The sequence below is a fragment of the Camelina sativa genome, chromosome 11, assembly GCF_000633955.1.
Source record: "Camelina sativa cultivar DH55 chromosome 11, Cs, whole genome shotgun sequence".
NCBI classification, from domain to species: Eukaryota; Viridiplantae; Streptophyta; class Magnoliopsida; order Brassicales; family Brassicaceae; genus Camelina; species Camelina sativa.
The window spans coordinates 1,054,757-1,070,419 of NC_025695.1; the positions used below are offsets into that span (position 1 = coordinate 1,054,757).

Below are 15,663 nucleotides of genomic sequence, written 5' to 3' on the forward strand. Positions count from 1 at the left end.
TGAAATAACTTTGATTGATTTTGATTCTCGTTAATGTGTTTCTTCGAGTTTGGATCATATAAACTTTGAGATTTTTGGAACTGTTTCTTTTGAGACATTCTTCATTGTTTTCAAGAAGCGAGTACAAACGCCAAATGTATGAAACCACAGTTGGAATTCAAACCTGTGTGTGATGCAACAACTTCATACTATACCAACTTGGTACCAAATTCATCAAACAAATAGAGAAAGCTAGAGGAGAGTGACGAGAATGAAAATGAGTAGAGCAGCGATAAATGAATACTTGAGAGCAGCGACAAGGATAGCGAAAGAGATTAAGAAAAGCTGAGACAAGACTTGAAGGCTAGCCCAAGTCAATACCCCGGCTAACGCAACAGCAACAAAGTCAGTCTAACCTTATATATACTGTCACTCATGTCAACTTCTCAAGAGAAATCATAACTCTCGGGAAAAAAAAATAAAAAAATAAAAAAAAAGTAGTTCATCTTTCTTCTCTTTGATTTTTTTGTTTTCTCTAAATAAATATATGACATGATGATGATGATGTTTCTCTGCCGAACAAGCAAGGTCTCTCTCTCTGCTAAGGTTTGATGAGCGTTCATCGCCGGTTTCGAGATTGTGATGATGAAGCCGATGAGCGATCATTCACCATCGTTCCTGGTGAAGAAACCCTAATAATCCTGTTACGATACAATAAGATTGATCGGAGTCGGAGGGATTAGACCATGGGCAGTGGAGTAACCCATATGGATTACTCATAAATAAATTAATCATATAATTATAATTAATCTAATCAAAGTAATCCACTAAGTACTTGTCAAAATTCATCCTTCCACTAGAGAAACCTATGAAGGTTTCTCAATCATACAAATATATAGAACAACAACAACTTGACACTAAAAAACAACACCAAGTCACATGTCACTAGGACCAAAACAAAGGGAATGCTGCTTCACATTGAAGTTTCCTATATATCCAAACTCAAGTCAAGTTCATGTTTCATAGTTATGTGTAGGATGTTAAGTTAGGAGTATTTTCTGGTTAACAATCTCGTGTGAAAGATGAGTTAGCCCGATTGTAAAAAACGAAATCAGACATGACACTATTGATGCATGTAAGCACAAGTTCTGTCTCCGCTGAACAAGGACCGTTGCAGAACTTGTCTACGATGAACAAGGACCTGAGCCATCATCCAAACAATAAGGGGAAGCTTGTCCTGGCCTTGATACATGGGTCTGTCCCTCAGCTTAGGCAAAATAGCAGTCAAAGCATTGGGCTTAGTACGCAATACCACGGCTAATCCAATAAAATGTGCGACCTAAATGTTAGAACACAATACAATGGAGTTAGAGAGAAGAAAAGGTTACCGAACAACACACCATTCAATCAACAAACCAGACACGGTGTGATGATGTTCATTTCACAGTTGTTTACCTGGTTTCAAGCCAAGGTCGGAAATAGTAAAGGAGGGGATAACATTCTTGAACTCTTGAAACTGTTGCCTTTAACACTCTAGCAAGCTCAACAAACACATTCTAATATAAAACATCAAAACACAACCTGATTAGGTATATAAAGGATGTAAACAGAGAAATCATAAGAACTTTACTCTTCAATCTTCACACACGCAAATCACTTGGGTATACGCTATAAAAATTATAAATTTAGAATCCAAATCACTTGAAAACATCATCTAAGAGAATAAAAATCCTACACACAAATTACAGATTATATACATATTAGGTTGGAGGAAACCAAACCTCTCGTTTGTTGTGTTCTTTAACAGCGAAGAGAGCAATATCATCGATCTCTTCCCCACCACAACACAAGGAGCAGTATCGGAGCTATTTCCCTATTGGGCAATGATACCAGCAGCAGCGAGGAATCAGTGAGAGTGGATTTCCCTATAACCTTTCTTCCTTGGTTATCAGAGCAACTTACACAAATCAGCTCTAAGCAACACTATACAGAAATCCAGAAAATCTAAAGGACTTCTAGCTTTGATAAGAAGTCAGAGTAGAAGGGCAGCACCATCTATAAAACATATACATGAGAAGATCGGGATTTTGGACATAATCTCAAGTAACAAAAACCAGAAAACCTAATTTTAAACATTAACAGAGACCAAGTTCCAATCAACAAGCAACAGAACCTAATTGCATCAACCAGATCCAACCCAAAAAATTCTAGCTTTCCACTCTTTAAGCCTAACACATACCACATCATACCAATTCCACAATCTAACTCTTAATTTCAACCAAACCAAAAAAAAAAACATAAGAGACAAAGCAAAATCCTACAACAAAGCTATCAAAAACTATTTAAATAGCTTTCTCATTACGATAAGAGAAACCAAAGAAGAAGATGATCAATTGAACATCTCGGAAGCAGTCGCTGTGATGCGAGAAAGAGGGAGACGGTGGGTGAAATCCGGATTCTTTGGTTCGTCGAGGGAGGAAAGAGAGAGAGAGTCGGGAAAAGAAACAAAGAAAATAAGGAAAAAAAAAATATTGTGTTTTATATTTTGATAACATCCAATCATAAGTCACCACGTACCGTTTCTTCAAGGGTTCTTCCGATACTTCTCAAAACAACGGTTCTCAGTTTTTTGAGGGCCAATTTTTTAGTTTTTATTTTTTTTTAGGTTGAGAAATTGTATGAGCAACCCTAAAAGAACACCACTGGACATGCTCTTAGCATCTCGTGTCGGGTTTCAGATCAATCGGGGAAAAAGAATCGTCACCGAAACGTTTCTCAAGACGGCAAGAGAAACAAAATCCATCAGACACGAGATGGGCTTCGGAAAACAATGGGCTTTTCTACCACACACCAACAACAATCCATCAGATCAGACCACACAGGTTAATAACCAGCCGGTTTTATCCGGTTATTTCTTTTTGTCTTAGTTACACAGTTAGTTAGGTCTCTCTACTTGTCTTGGCCGGAGGAGAAGTAAATCAGCGGGAATCATCTGAGAGATGGATACAATCAATCGGAGAAGCTTGCAAAACCATCCGACCGACCGACCGACGTGTGTGTGTATGGAAAGCCAAAACTAAGGAGATGGTGTAATTTTTGTTTGCTATTTTGCTGAATTTGTGTATTTAAAAACTATGTATGTCTGGTTTCTGTGTTATAATCATCATCTCATCTTCTTCGTGTAGGTTGGAGAGAGAGATAGAGAGATAGAGTATGGATGGGTTCCTCTGTCAGTTTCTGGAGCTCCAGAACCTGTAAGTCACTTCTTCTTAGACTCTTTTAAGAGAACCAGCAAAAATTTTGATCTCAATGCTTATTTTATTTCTTCGTTGTGAATTGTTGTCTATGTTGCAACTGACTATGGAGTTGGTTTCGAGCTGATAAGATAGTTAAAGATGCTGAGTTTATTAGTGTTCGTCTTGTTCCTAATGCCCATCCTTGGACTATTTTGGGTCAGGTAGTTTGTCTCTGTATTGTCTAATGTCTATTAGTCATTCTATACTTTAGAGTTCTTTTCTTCTGATTTCTTGTTTATCTTTTCTTTTCTTTCGTTTTGGTTTCTTATGGATCCGACAATGTACCCTTTGTAATAACATGTCTCTTTCTCGTAGGTGCATGGTTGCCATGGAGGATACACAAGGAGCCCAGATGTTTGTTCAGTTGACTGGTGGACTCCAGGTAGAGCCAAACTCAAAGGGCCAAGTTTCCATTTTTTATTCTCTGTTTTCTATCTTACATGTTTTCATTTTTCCTCTCTCATGCACGCAATTTTCCTGCAATTTCAGGCTTGTGAATAGCGAGAGTTCCTTGTACTCAGAGATGCAGTCACCAGTGCCCTTCTCCATGACGCCATATACTGTGAGTGTGAGCTATAGGTTTTTTATCTTTCCTTCTTCAAATTCCTTTACGTCTTCCTTGTTTCATAATTTGCTTCTCTAGTTGTTGTCCTATTCTCTTAATTCGAAACATTTTCAGGGTGCTTCATCAAGTTGGTCACAAAAACTGAATTCCAATTTCATGCAATGAAGACAGTCATAAAAAGTCAGCCTATTCTCTTCACGGGAGAGGTACGTGTTTCATGTATTTCTAATTATATGACTTGAATACTCATAGCTTGGATGATTGCTTTATATAACTAAATCTTATGCAATGAAGGCAGTCAAATAAAGTCAGCCTGTACTCTCTGAGTGGTTTTGTAAGTTTTTTTTTTCTGAGAATTTTGTAGCTTCTTTCTGATTGTTATGTGTTTTTGTGTATGTAGCAAGACGAGAGATGCTATAGAGTTGGGTGAAATCGAAGACTGTTCTTGGCCATAGATTTATGTTGATGATATTTCCATGGATGTGTTTGATGAGATGAGCCTTTGACTACACTTAACAAAGCTGCCGCNAGAGTTGGGTGAAATCGAAGACTGTTCTTGGCCATAGATTTATGTTGATGATATTTCCATGGATGTGTTTGATGAGATGAGCCTTTGACTACACTTAACAAAGCTGCCGCTGATCTCTCTTAGCCAGCCAAGAAGTAGGATTTGCCTTTCCATTATAGTTGCTATACATTGAAAACTAACTAGGTCTGTTTTTTTTTTTTCTCTGAATCTTTCATCTGTTTTTTTTTTCTTCTTTTCTTATGGATCCGACAATGTACCTACCCTTTGTAATAACATGTCTCTTTCCCGTAGGGGCTTTTTGGCCATGGAGAGGATAACATTACAGAAGGAGCCAAGCGAAGAGCCGAGATGTTTGTTCAGTTGACTTCGTGGACTCCAGGAGGCTGCTTGCAGATCTCAAACCCAAAGGCAAGGTTCCACTTCTGTTTACCCTTGAGCTCAAATTAGGATTCACTTGGCAGTTTTGCTAACAGATGATCGTTTTGGTTCTCATTCTTGTTTCACTCTTATCATGTTGGTTTCAATACTACTGATCAGTGTGTCTTCTTATTATGGTTATGTTGCAGATTGTAAATACATGATCATGAGCTGGAGGTAAGATTATGATGGCTGGAGGTGAATTAGCTGAGTACGCTATGCATGCTTATTGGTCGACATGTCTACCGACCTGCTGCCATCGATCAACTTGTCATTTTAGCTGAACAGGTATTGAATTTTTTTACTCCTGAATCATCGTGTGCATTTTTAGATATGTCTTAAGAGAACCTCTGTGTGAGCATGTGATGATATTCCATTCTGTAAATAAATATTCCCTGATGTCCTCTTTGTTTCAGGTTGGTGTGCCTGTGCCGCTTTATACAGCAGGTACTGATGTGAAACCTGTAGATATTGCTAATAAAGAATATTGTCGATATAGTTCTTATGCATACTGCAGGGGGGCTTCAGGTAATCTTTCTTCGTTGTTAGTCATATGATTAAATTGACTCTTTTTGACAGATAGATAAAGCCATGATGGACGAACTAAACGACGTGACGAACTTTCTGAAATCCCACAGAAGTTGACTAGTTGTTGATGCCATGACTGACTGACTGGACGAGAAGCTGCATGCAGGTACACTGTTTGTATTTTACATTTGTCAATAAGATTCGAAACATTCTGAAAATGATAATATATATGTTCTTTTGCAGGGTCGTGATGGCATTTTCTCAATATTTGTTCCATCCCTCTATACCTGGAGGCTACAACTCAGATCCAAGTTCTTCTTGGATACGCAAGTTAATGACAATATACAGGTTTCTGCTACTCTTTGATAATGTATCAATTTTTGCCAGCTCCGTTGCTTCAGATTACAACTTACGAAATTTTGAATAGTCTGTTTTCCTTTTTCCTTTTGCATGGTCTTGTTGTAGGAAGTTCTGCTGCTGTGGATCAGATCAGTTGTCACAATTGCCAAAAATGTGTTTTGAAAGCAAGTTTGTTATCTGATCATCGCTCCCCCGGCCTCTGAATTCATACTTGAGGAATTCTTCATCTAGGGTTTGGTCTCTCTCTCAGTTGCTTTTTATTATGTTCATACCTCTTTGCTCTGTTATACTTCTTAATAATGTGTCCTTAAGTAAGTAAGTTTCTTCTTCGTTTTGCAGGTTGTTTTACATATGCTTGGAGAAGGTCCTGAGACAACTCACCCCTGCAAATTTCATATCGTACTAGCTGAAGCTCTAAAGGTAATCGAATTTTATGTTTAAGCAGAACTAGTATTGAGTTTTCTGAAGAGTTATGCCTCTAATTAGTCTTTACTTCTTTGGTTTTGCTGTGAAGGTTATCAAATTAGTCGTTGGAGTTAAGAGTCTCAACAGGAGTTAGAGCTCTGTCAGTTTCTGGAGAGAGAGATAGAGTATGGATGGGTTCCTCTGTCAGTTTCTGGAGCTCCAAAACCTGTAAGTCACTTCTTCTTAGACTCTTTAAGAGAACCACCAAAATTTTTGATTTCAATTCATTGTGTTATTTTGTTTATGGATGGGTTCTTTTTTTTTTGGTTATTTGGTTATTTTGTTTGGATAGGTTCTTTGGTTATTTTGTTTTTTTTTTTTTTTGTTGTTGTCATGCTATGTGTTGTTGTTGTGTATGTAGCAAGACGAGAGGAGCTATGGAGTTGGGTGAAATCGAAGACTGTTCTTGGCCATGGATTTATGTTGATGATATATATTTCTATGGATGTGTTTGATGAGATTCCACTTAACAAAGCTGCCGCTGATCTCTCTTGCCCAGCCAAGAAGTAGGATTCGCCTCTCCATTATATGATATGATAGTTGCTACATTGAAAACTAACTAGGTCTGTTATTTTTCTCTGAATCTTTCATCTGTTTTTTTCTTTTCTTATGGTATGGATCCGACAATGTACCTACCCAGCTTTGTAATTACATGTCCCTTTCTCGTAGGTGCTTCTTGGCCATGGAGAGGATAACATTACAGAAGGAGCCAAGCGAAGAGCCGAGATGTTTGTTCACTTGACTTGGTGGACTCGAGGAGGCTGCTTATTGCAGATCTCAAACTCAAACTCAAAGACTCGAGGAGCCGAGATGTTTATTCCAGTTCTGTTCTTTCTTTTTTGTTTTAGCCTTGAGCTCAGATTCACTTGGCGGTTTTGCTAACATATTCATTTTGGTTCTTACTCTTTATCATGTTGTGTCTTCTTATTATGGCTATGTTGCAGATTGTACATTCATGATTGACGAGCTAGTGAAATTATGATGGCTGGGATGGAGGAGAATTAGCTGAGCTACACGTCTGTGCTAACTCAGCTATCCATCACTTTTGTTTAAGGTCAACTACATTTTTTTTTAACAATTCTTGTTATTTTCAGGATAAAGAGCCGTTTAGAACCAGTAGCTACAACATAGAGTAAGTCTCAGGGAAAAACCAGTAACCAGTAGCTAAGATTCTTTATCGTGTCTTTTATGACTGTTTATTTATTCATTGATACCGTTGATGGTTTTGGTTGCAGGTCGTCTGGGTGAATTTGGAGCATCGTCTTTTTCCCCTTGTCTGAAATCAAAACGGAACAGATGTTTACGTACTTTCAGAGGAGTGAGGACTGATCTGAGCTTTGGTATTTGATAATAGGTACCTCCTCCTTGTTCTTCTTCTTCTAATATTATGGTTCGCTTTAATATAGTTCTGTATCTTTGACGGGTTTGTTTCTTTTTGATTCTATGTAACAGGTGGGCGTTGATTGATTTATTTGACTCTCTCTCGGTGAATCATAACACAAACGTCGCCAGCGAGCTTAAGGTGACAACATAAACTGGTTCTTGTTATTTGATCAATGATTGTCTTTGACTCAAGTTGAATTTGCTTTTTAAGTTGTAGTTGTTTTGTTTTTTGGTTACAATTACAATTGAGGGTTTTAATTACTTGTGAATCAGGTCAAGGAGATCATCATTCTAGGGTAGAGACCATCTGCAACTAATTCCATGAATGCCACCATGATCCGCCCACGTCCAAGAAGAAAGAACACCTTCAGGTTTTGTTTTAATCATCCATCACGTTTGTTTAAGGTCAACTACATTTTTTTTGCTAACATTCTTGTTATTTTCAGGATCAAGAGCCGTTAGGAACCAGTAGCTACTACAGCACAGAGTAAGCCTCAGGGATAAACTAGTAACCAGTAGCTAAGATTCTTTATCGTCACTTTTAATACAACTCTTGACTGTTTATTTATTTATTGATACCAATGATGGTTTTTGGTTGCAGGTCTGAGTGTATTTGGAGCATCGTCTCCTTCCCCTTGTCTGAAATCAAAACGGAACTGATGTTTCCGCACATTCAGAGGAGTGAGGACTGATCCGAGCTTTGGTATTGATAAGAATTACCTCCTCCTTGTTCGTCTTCTTTTAATAATAAGGCTGCTTTAACATAGTTTTGCATCGTTGACAGGTTTGTTTCTTTTTGATTCTATGAAACAGGTGGGCGTTAATTGATTTATTTACTCTCTCTCGGTGACTCAGAACAAAAACGTCGCCAGCGAGCTTAAGGTAACAACATAAACTGGTTCTAGTGATTTGATCGATGATGGTCTTTGACTCAAGTCGAATTTTCTTTTTAAGTTGCAGTTGTTGTCTTTTATGGTTACAATTACAATTTAGGGTTAATTATTTGTGAATCAGGTCAAGGAGATCATCATTCAAGGGTAGAGACCAGTCGATGGACTTTAAGAAAAACATCTAACTGCTAGAAAGATAGCTAGTCTTCTGAGGAATCCATACTGCACTCTGAACAAAAAAACAAAAACCAGTCACAGTTGTCTGAAGCCGAATGCGGGTCATCAGCAAAATGTAAAAGGGTAAGTAACATTCTTAACAACCCATTCTGATACCAACTCTGGTATCACGTTCCTCTTGTAATCTTATTTTTTTGTGTGTGTTGATTGCCTCTACAGGGAAACGAGTGTTAAAAACATAGCTAGTACTACCTAACTGATTATGGAAAGTCAAGCCATCAAAAAGCAAAAGCTAGATGAAGGAAATTCAAGATAGGTAAGCCAAATTGTTACAAAATCAGACTGATTCACTCCATTACTGAAACTCTTTCCTCCTCATCATTTATTTATGTAGATTCTCAATCCAAAACCAGCAACTCTGCTGCTCCACAGGGCAAAACAAGGTCTTGCTCACTCCGAAGTGTTAAGCTTAACTTGTGAAAAAGCAGAGAACAAGAAGGCAATGCTTCAAGTTTCATCAAGTTATATTTGTACTTCATAAATAGAAAACTAAAGTTTTAACCAATGCGTTCTGTGATTTGATGCAGATCTTGACAGCTCCAGCTTTGTTTTCACCAGAAACAAGTACACAATATCTGCTAAAATTTTCAGGTCAATACCCTTTATCAAAGAGTGTCATCACTATATAACAAACTCATAGCTTAATGGAACTGTTTAGTTAATCTGCAAGGATTTCATTTCTTACTGTTGCAGGAAATTCATCTTCAAACAATGGCAAGAGCTAACCAGCATGCATAAACATCTTCAATAGCTTCGTAAGTCTCTAATCAGGTATGAAGCTTCGTTTCACTTACACCTCTAGAAAGTTGTTTGGGTTTATAAAATACTTGATTTCATGCCATCTGTTATGCCTCTGTTTTACTCGCACACAGAATAATGATTGGCTAATCTCTCAAAGCATAGAATCGAATTGTCACTCTGGGTTTTGTGGGTATACTCCAGTTTTTGTCACTCTGGGTTTTGTGGGTATACTCCTCTTCATTATCACATTTATAAAATGTTTGTTTTGTGTGGCTGAAAGTTGTTTGACATTTGATTTGATTCGTTTGGGATCAGAGGCTGTTTAATGTGTCAACGTTTCCCTCTTCTCGTATCCATATATGCAGGATTGTTTGATTAGGGACTTGGTAGAAACATCGCATGAAGACACAGTAGTTTCTTCTCTTCCGAGGTATTTGATCTTTCTTTTATTCTTCAGAATTAGGGATATTGGATAATTTTTGCTTCTGTTTCATTTATCCGTCCTGAAGCAAATGGTACTCTTCACTAGTTTTGTTATCTTGGTAGAAATATTTTGAATTTAGGATATGTACTTATTAGGTTGCTACCTGCTTGAAATTTTACTGGTTTGTGTCTCATTACGCCATATCACTTATTGTTTGATCTATCTGAAGTGCAGGTAATTGTTAAATCCAACCCTTTTTTCGTCGATCAGTGTTTGAGTTTTGGGTTTTACAGAACCTTGTGTCGACATGGGCTACTATAGCAATGTAAGTATCTTTTGTTTTTCTTCTTAGCTCTACCACTTTATGTTAAAAATTGTTGTTCCATCTCTCTGTGTTTTTTAAGCATACTTTTGCAGGTCTTTGATGAACGGAACGACCAAACTGATATGGGTAATTACAAAGGATTTAGTTTAGGTTCATGAGGTTCCAGGTTCTTAGTTTCATATCTGCTGATATTATGTCTATTGCTTTTCTTATATCAGGTATAGTTCTAACTGTTGGAAGGGAAGTCATTCTCCAAGTAAGCCCATCTTTATATAATATAGTCTAACACTTATAGCTGTACAATCTTGGTTTGACCTTAGTCTTATAGACCCTAAGAGGAATTTGGAATTCTATATCAGACTTCTAACTGGGATTCTCATAAACATGATTGGTGGAGAAACTTGGACGGAAAAGTTCCCGACATCGCAAAATCTGGCTTTACTTCTGCATGGTTGTCACCACCAGCTCAGTCTCTTGCACCAGAAGGTAAAAATAAATTGATTTCCAAGACTTATTAAGCGTTTGTATATTTTAAGTTTTTGATCAAATAACCATCACTAACTGCATAAATGATTTTTGTTGTTCATGTTATTGTAATTCCAGGTTATCTTCCGCAGGACCTTTATTCACTAAACTCAGCATATGGCCCTGAGCATGTATTGAAATCCTTACTTCGTCTGAGGAATCTATACTGCACTCGGCCAAAAACTCAAAAACCAGACACAGTAGTCTGAAGCCGAATGCAGTCATCAGCATAATGTGAAAGGGTAAGTAACATTCTTAATAACCATTCTGATACCAACTCTGGTCTAACGTTCCTCTTGTAATCTTTTTTTTTTGTGTGTGTGTTGATTGCCTCATTACAGGGAAACTAAAAACTTAGCTAGCACTACCAAACTGATGGAAAATCGAGACAGGTGAGCCGAATTGTTATAAAATTAGATTGATTCACTCCATGACTGAAACTCTTTCCGCCTCCTCATCATATATGGATTCTCAATCCATAACCAGCAACTCTGCTGCTCCACAGGGCAAAACGAGGTCTTGCTCACTTCGAAGTTTTAAGCTCAACCTGTGAAAAAGTAGAGAACAAGAAGGCAATGCATCGAGTTTCATCAAGGTAATGTACTTCATAAATAGAAAACTAAAGTTTTAACCAATGCTTTCTGTGATTTGATGCAGATCTTGACATCTCCAGCTTTGCCTGCACCACAAAGAAGTACACCACATCTGCTAGAATTTTCCCCTTCGTGGCAGAACCTATGCCATTAATAACTCGCTCATTGATTTGTTCTCGCTTCTGAATTTTTACTTTTGTTTTTTCTTTTTGTTACATGTTACTAATTACTTGTCGTTTTGTTATTGTTAATTTAGTTTTGTGGAGGATCCTTCTTACGATTGATCGGTGATGGCTTTGATTGATCGTTGTCAAGCGTTTTCTCTTATCTTCTCGTCTAGAATTATCTGTTTAGGTAAGGTTTCTTCAGATATCTCGTGTTACATCCTCTTCTTTTTTCCCCTAGTGACTTTCAGAGATTTGCTAATCTACACTCAGGTAAGAAGAAGAACCCCTTGACCTTGAGGTATTGTTTCAATCATCCTTCACTAATGACTAATTATTTGAGTTCAGCTACTTTGTTTTAACCGATTCTTGTTATTGCAGGATAAAAAGCAAGCCTCAGGATATATCAAGTTACTCCTACCGAATCAACCACAGAGGTCAACTATTACAGTTTTTTAGTTTCACCTGATGTAATGTTGGTGGCTAACAGACTTTTCATGTGACTTTCTTGTTTTATAATTTTTGTTTGCAGACTCAAGGACGTGAATCTATTGCAACCAAGCTTGTGGAAAATTTGATAACAGCACAATCTCGTTCAGACCGTGTGCTTGCTTGTCATCTTCAACCCGGACACAGTCTATGGGCTACTTTGAAATTTCATTCGATCATGTTTAAATTATTCCTCAAAGCATTGAGTTCCCCTTTTCTCAATTGTCACAATGGATTTTCTTATGGCTGATTTTTTTTCTACTTGATATTCATGAACAACCTCGGATACTTGATTACCTAGCAAGTAAGGCCATATCCTCTGATGAATTGGTGGTAGTTTCATCTTATGTTGGTGGCGTTGCAAGGGCTCCTGCCATAATCTTTCGCCATGTTTCAGGTTTGCAACGTATTTTCTTATCGCTACTTCTTTTGGTTATCTTATTAAATTTGTTGGTTGATAATATGTCAGAGCTGGCTTGTGTACGCCTAGGCCAGTTGCATTAAAGCTTTCTGTTGATACTCCTCCTCTACTCACTGAGCAGGTAACTACTCAATTAACTTTTTTTGACAACGGTGATAGTCAATTGAAGATGTGTATTGTTGATTGCTTTCTTTTCCTGTTGGCAGCGTGTCCTTGATGCCCTCTCCCCTTCTATTCGTGGCGGAACCTGTGCCATTCCTTGTGCTTATGGCTGTGGGAAAATTGTGAGCAGTCAGGCACTTTCCAAGGTAGGTTGGTACACTCTGTTTTGTGCCATTTAATAACTGCATATTTTGAATTTCTAAAGCTAATTTGTTCTTGAAATTGCATGTTAATTGTCATATATAGTTTCATATTCTCTTTTCTTTTTCAGGCTGTTGCGGTTGAAGGAATCATGCCAGCTAATGCTATGTTTCTCTAGCGAGATCCTGTACAAGTTCGACACCGTTTCCATCTGCTTACAGGCGTCACCGTTCTCGCAAGTTTGTAAGAACACCACACCGTTTGTACTTCTGGCATTGCTAATCCTGCCTTAGCTCAGGTTCTTTCTTACCTTCGTACTTCTTCCGTAGTTTGAAGCGATTAGGAAAAAACTGATTTGTGATATTGTCCTTGTTGTTCCATTGGATGTTTTTTTTACTCTTGCTATTTGGACCTGGAGCTTGGGATAATCAATATCAAAGGTTTTGCTGATGGTGACATCTATCTTCAGCTGCAAGAGAGTGCAAGGTGATGTGATTTGAGTCTGTCACTTGTGTTTCATTCCGGTGGCCCTATTTACTTTCTCCTTGATTGCTAACAGACTTTTCAATTTTTTTTGCAGACTCGAGGACATGAATCTATTGCAGCCAAGCTTGTGGCAGATTTGACTTAGCAGGTGAGTTAGAAGTCTGTAATGGTGGACGTCATGATTGACACAGCAGATGTTATAAGTCTGTATCTATGTGCACATATTATGTTTCCATGTCCCTGCGTGTGACCATGTAGTTTCAGCTTTTATTCATTTATGTCTCTATATATATATGACAATAAGAAAGGGAATTCGCCAAATTGGAAACAGTATTCTTGATAATAGGCTTATTAAAATCAAATTGTGTGAGACAACCCGACCGTGACCATATAGAGAGAGGGCTTAATTCGTTTTCTTTTTTTGATTAGGAGAGACAAATTATTCCTTTTCCAAATTATAAAAGGAAAAAAATAGACAAGTGGCTTAAAAAAAGGGAAAGATATTGATAATAGGCTTATTAAAATCATATCCTCAACCCGTCTAAGATTTTAAAACACGATAGACTTAGAGAAGATTGTATGTCCATCAAACAGAATCAAGAATTTATTTTCGTCGGTTTCCTTTTCGAATTGTTTATTGGTCTAACCTTTACAAAAGCGTTTTGAAGATCCTACAACAACAATAACAACCCAAAAAAGGAAAAAAAGCTTCAATATAATCAATAAAGACGATAAATCAAAGCATTATAAACTACTCAATTGTTTTGTTATGAGCAGATAAACAAAAATAGAATAATACCTCAATTCTAAAGAGCTTCAACAAATCAGAAGCTATATGTAAATCAATCCTAAAATAGATTCTATAATAGCAAAAGAAGCATGAAATCACATATGGGGGATGCTATCTAATAACTGGCTTAGGTTCAAATCAATACAATTAACTACTCAAACAAGAGACGGTCCTTCCCCATATCCTCATACCAAGGTAGCATCAAGGAAATATAACAATTTAAAATAAAAGGACATACTTCCTAATACAATCTCCACCCCCGTGTTCAGATAATGTAAAAAGACACAACCCCAAGATCAAAATTTCAGCTTTTTTTATTTATTGATCACACAAAATTAAGCGACTTGTTTACCTGAAGATCAGAAGAATCAGTACCATATGTTTCAGCAGTCCAAAGGTTTTCCAAATTGAAATAAACTCTGGCCTTCTCATCAAGTGCATGGACTACAAACTTTCCTACAGGGTATCCGGAGAATTACATCCAACACAGTACTCCAACGAAATATAAAAATGAACATTGTGTAGATAGAAACATGAACACACGAACCGTAGTCTATAACAATCCACTTGCTATCGTACCCTTGCACAGAAGGCAGCATTATATGTTTGGCGTCTTTCTGTTTTTGCTTGGTCTGTGAAGAGCAATACAAGAAAACCATTGGATCACTCTTTATCATATCAAAACGTGTTCACAAAACAGAGCTAATCATTATCCATCAAAGGTCAAATTCAATTTTCATATACCGAATTCACAAAATTGGCTATACCCAAATCAACAATCTCAACGATAGGGGAAGATGGAAGACGTGTGTACCTTATAGACTAATGCTTGAGCGATATTTTTTAAGTGCCAATCGGATCGTCCGGTGGCGACGACCATGTAATCGGCCCAAAAACAGTGATTGTGAGTTGGAACCACCGTAACGTTATCAGCTTTCACGTCAGCGAGTATTTTCTCCACTTCGGGAAGCGTGAGAATCTTTGAGACGTCTTTGTTTCCGGAGGTTGAAGAAAAAAATGGAGAGGAGACTAAGATGCGATTCGGAGCAGAAGATAAACCTAGTTTCCATGATTGATCTTGAAGAAGAGAAGAACAACGAGATCGGAGGGCCGTCAACATGATGATGATCTTTTTGCGGTTGCGAAAAATGGCCAAGATTGGATTAAATCCTAATTACCGGTTTGCTTGGTACGAGCCATCTCTGCGAGAGCGTATTCACAAGAAACTAAACAGTCAATTGAAGATTATAAAAACCCTAATTTGATGAAGAAATTGGGGGAAACCGAAAACCCTAACAATGATGAATCTCTTTTACCAAGCCGGATATTGCCAAAGGGGAAAAAAATTCGATTCACAAACCCTAATTTTTCAAAACACAACTACGCAATGACAATCGCACACAAGACAGATCACTAACACAGACAGAGCCACCAAGTAAGAAAACAAACGAACTATTATTAAATGTTGATCAGACATGAGACAACAAAGCGACCATTTTTGATCTTAACATGTATATATCTAGGCAGCAAAATTAGATAGACGGAGATTTGTTTTTTCAAACAGGAACGGGACAAAACCCAAAACTCAACTGTCGTGACGATCAGATCGCAGAGACAATAACAGGAAAATTTTAAGAAACGAGCTTGAAACTAGTACCCTAATCCCAAATCATACCTCTTCGTCGCTTGAGCTGACTTCTGTTTTGTTATGTTTCTTTTTTTTTTTTTTTTTTTTTTTTTTTTTTTTTTTTTT

The 15,663-nt window shown here is 37.5% G+C and overlaps 2 protein-coding genes across 6 annotated transcripts in view; both read right to left on the reverse strand.

Moving 5' to 3' along the window:
• Window positions 1-15,663, reverse strand: part of LOC104727503 (histone H3.3-like) — a 29,429-nt gene that overhangs the window by 11,646 nt on the left and 2,120 nt on the right. The window lies entirely within an intron of this gene.
• LOC104720935 (protein Iojap-related, mitochondrial) overlaps window positions 12,657-15,663 on the reverse strand; it is a 6,449-nt gene continuing 3,442 nt past the window's right edge. The window contains exons 1-5 of one of the 5 annotated variants that reach the window (XM_010438830.2): window positions 15,586-15,622; window positions 14,725-15,112; window positions 14,458-14,542; window positions 14,263-14,366; window positions 12,715-13,360 (exon numbers count right to left, since the gene is read on the reverse strand). In XM_010438830.2, the coding sequence (XP_010437132.1) occupies window positions 13,274-13,360; window positions 14,263-14,366; window positions 14,458-14,542; window positions 14,725-15,030 (582 nt within the window). In that variant the 5' untranslated portion in view covers window positions 15,031-15,112; window positions 15,586-15,622 and the 3' untranslated portion in view covers window positions 12,715-13,273. The other 4 variants (XM_019232307.1, XM_010438832.2, XM_010438831.2 and 1 more) reach the window with 4 other exon arrangements.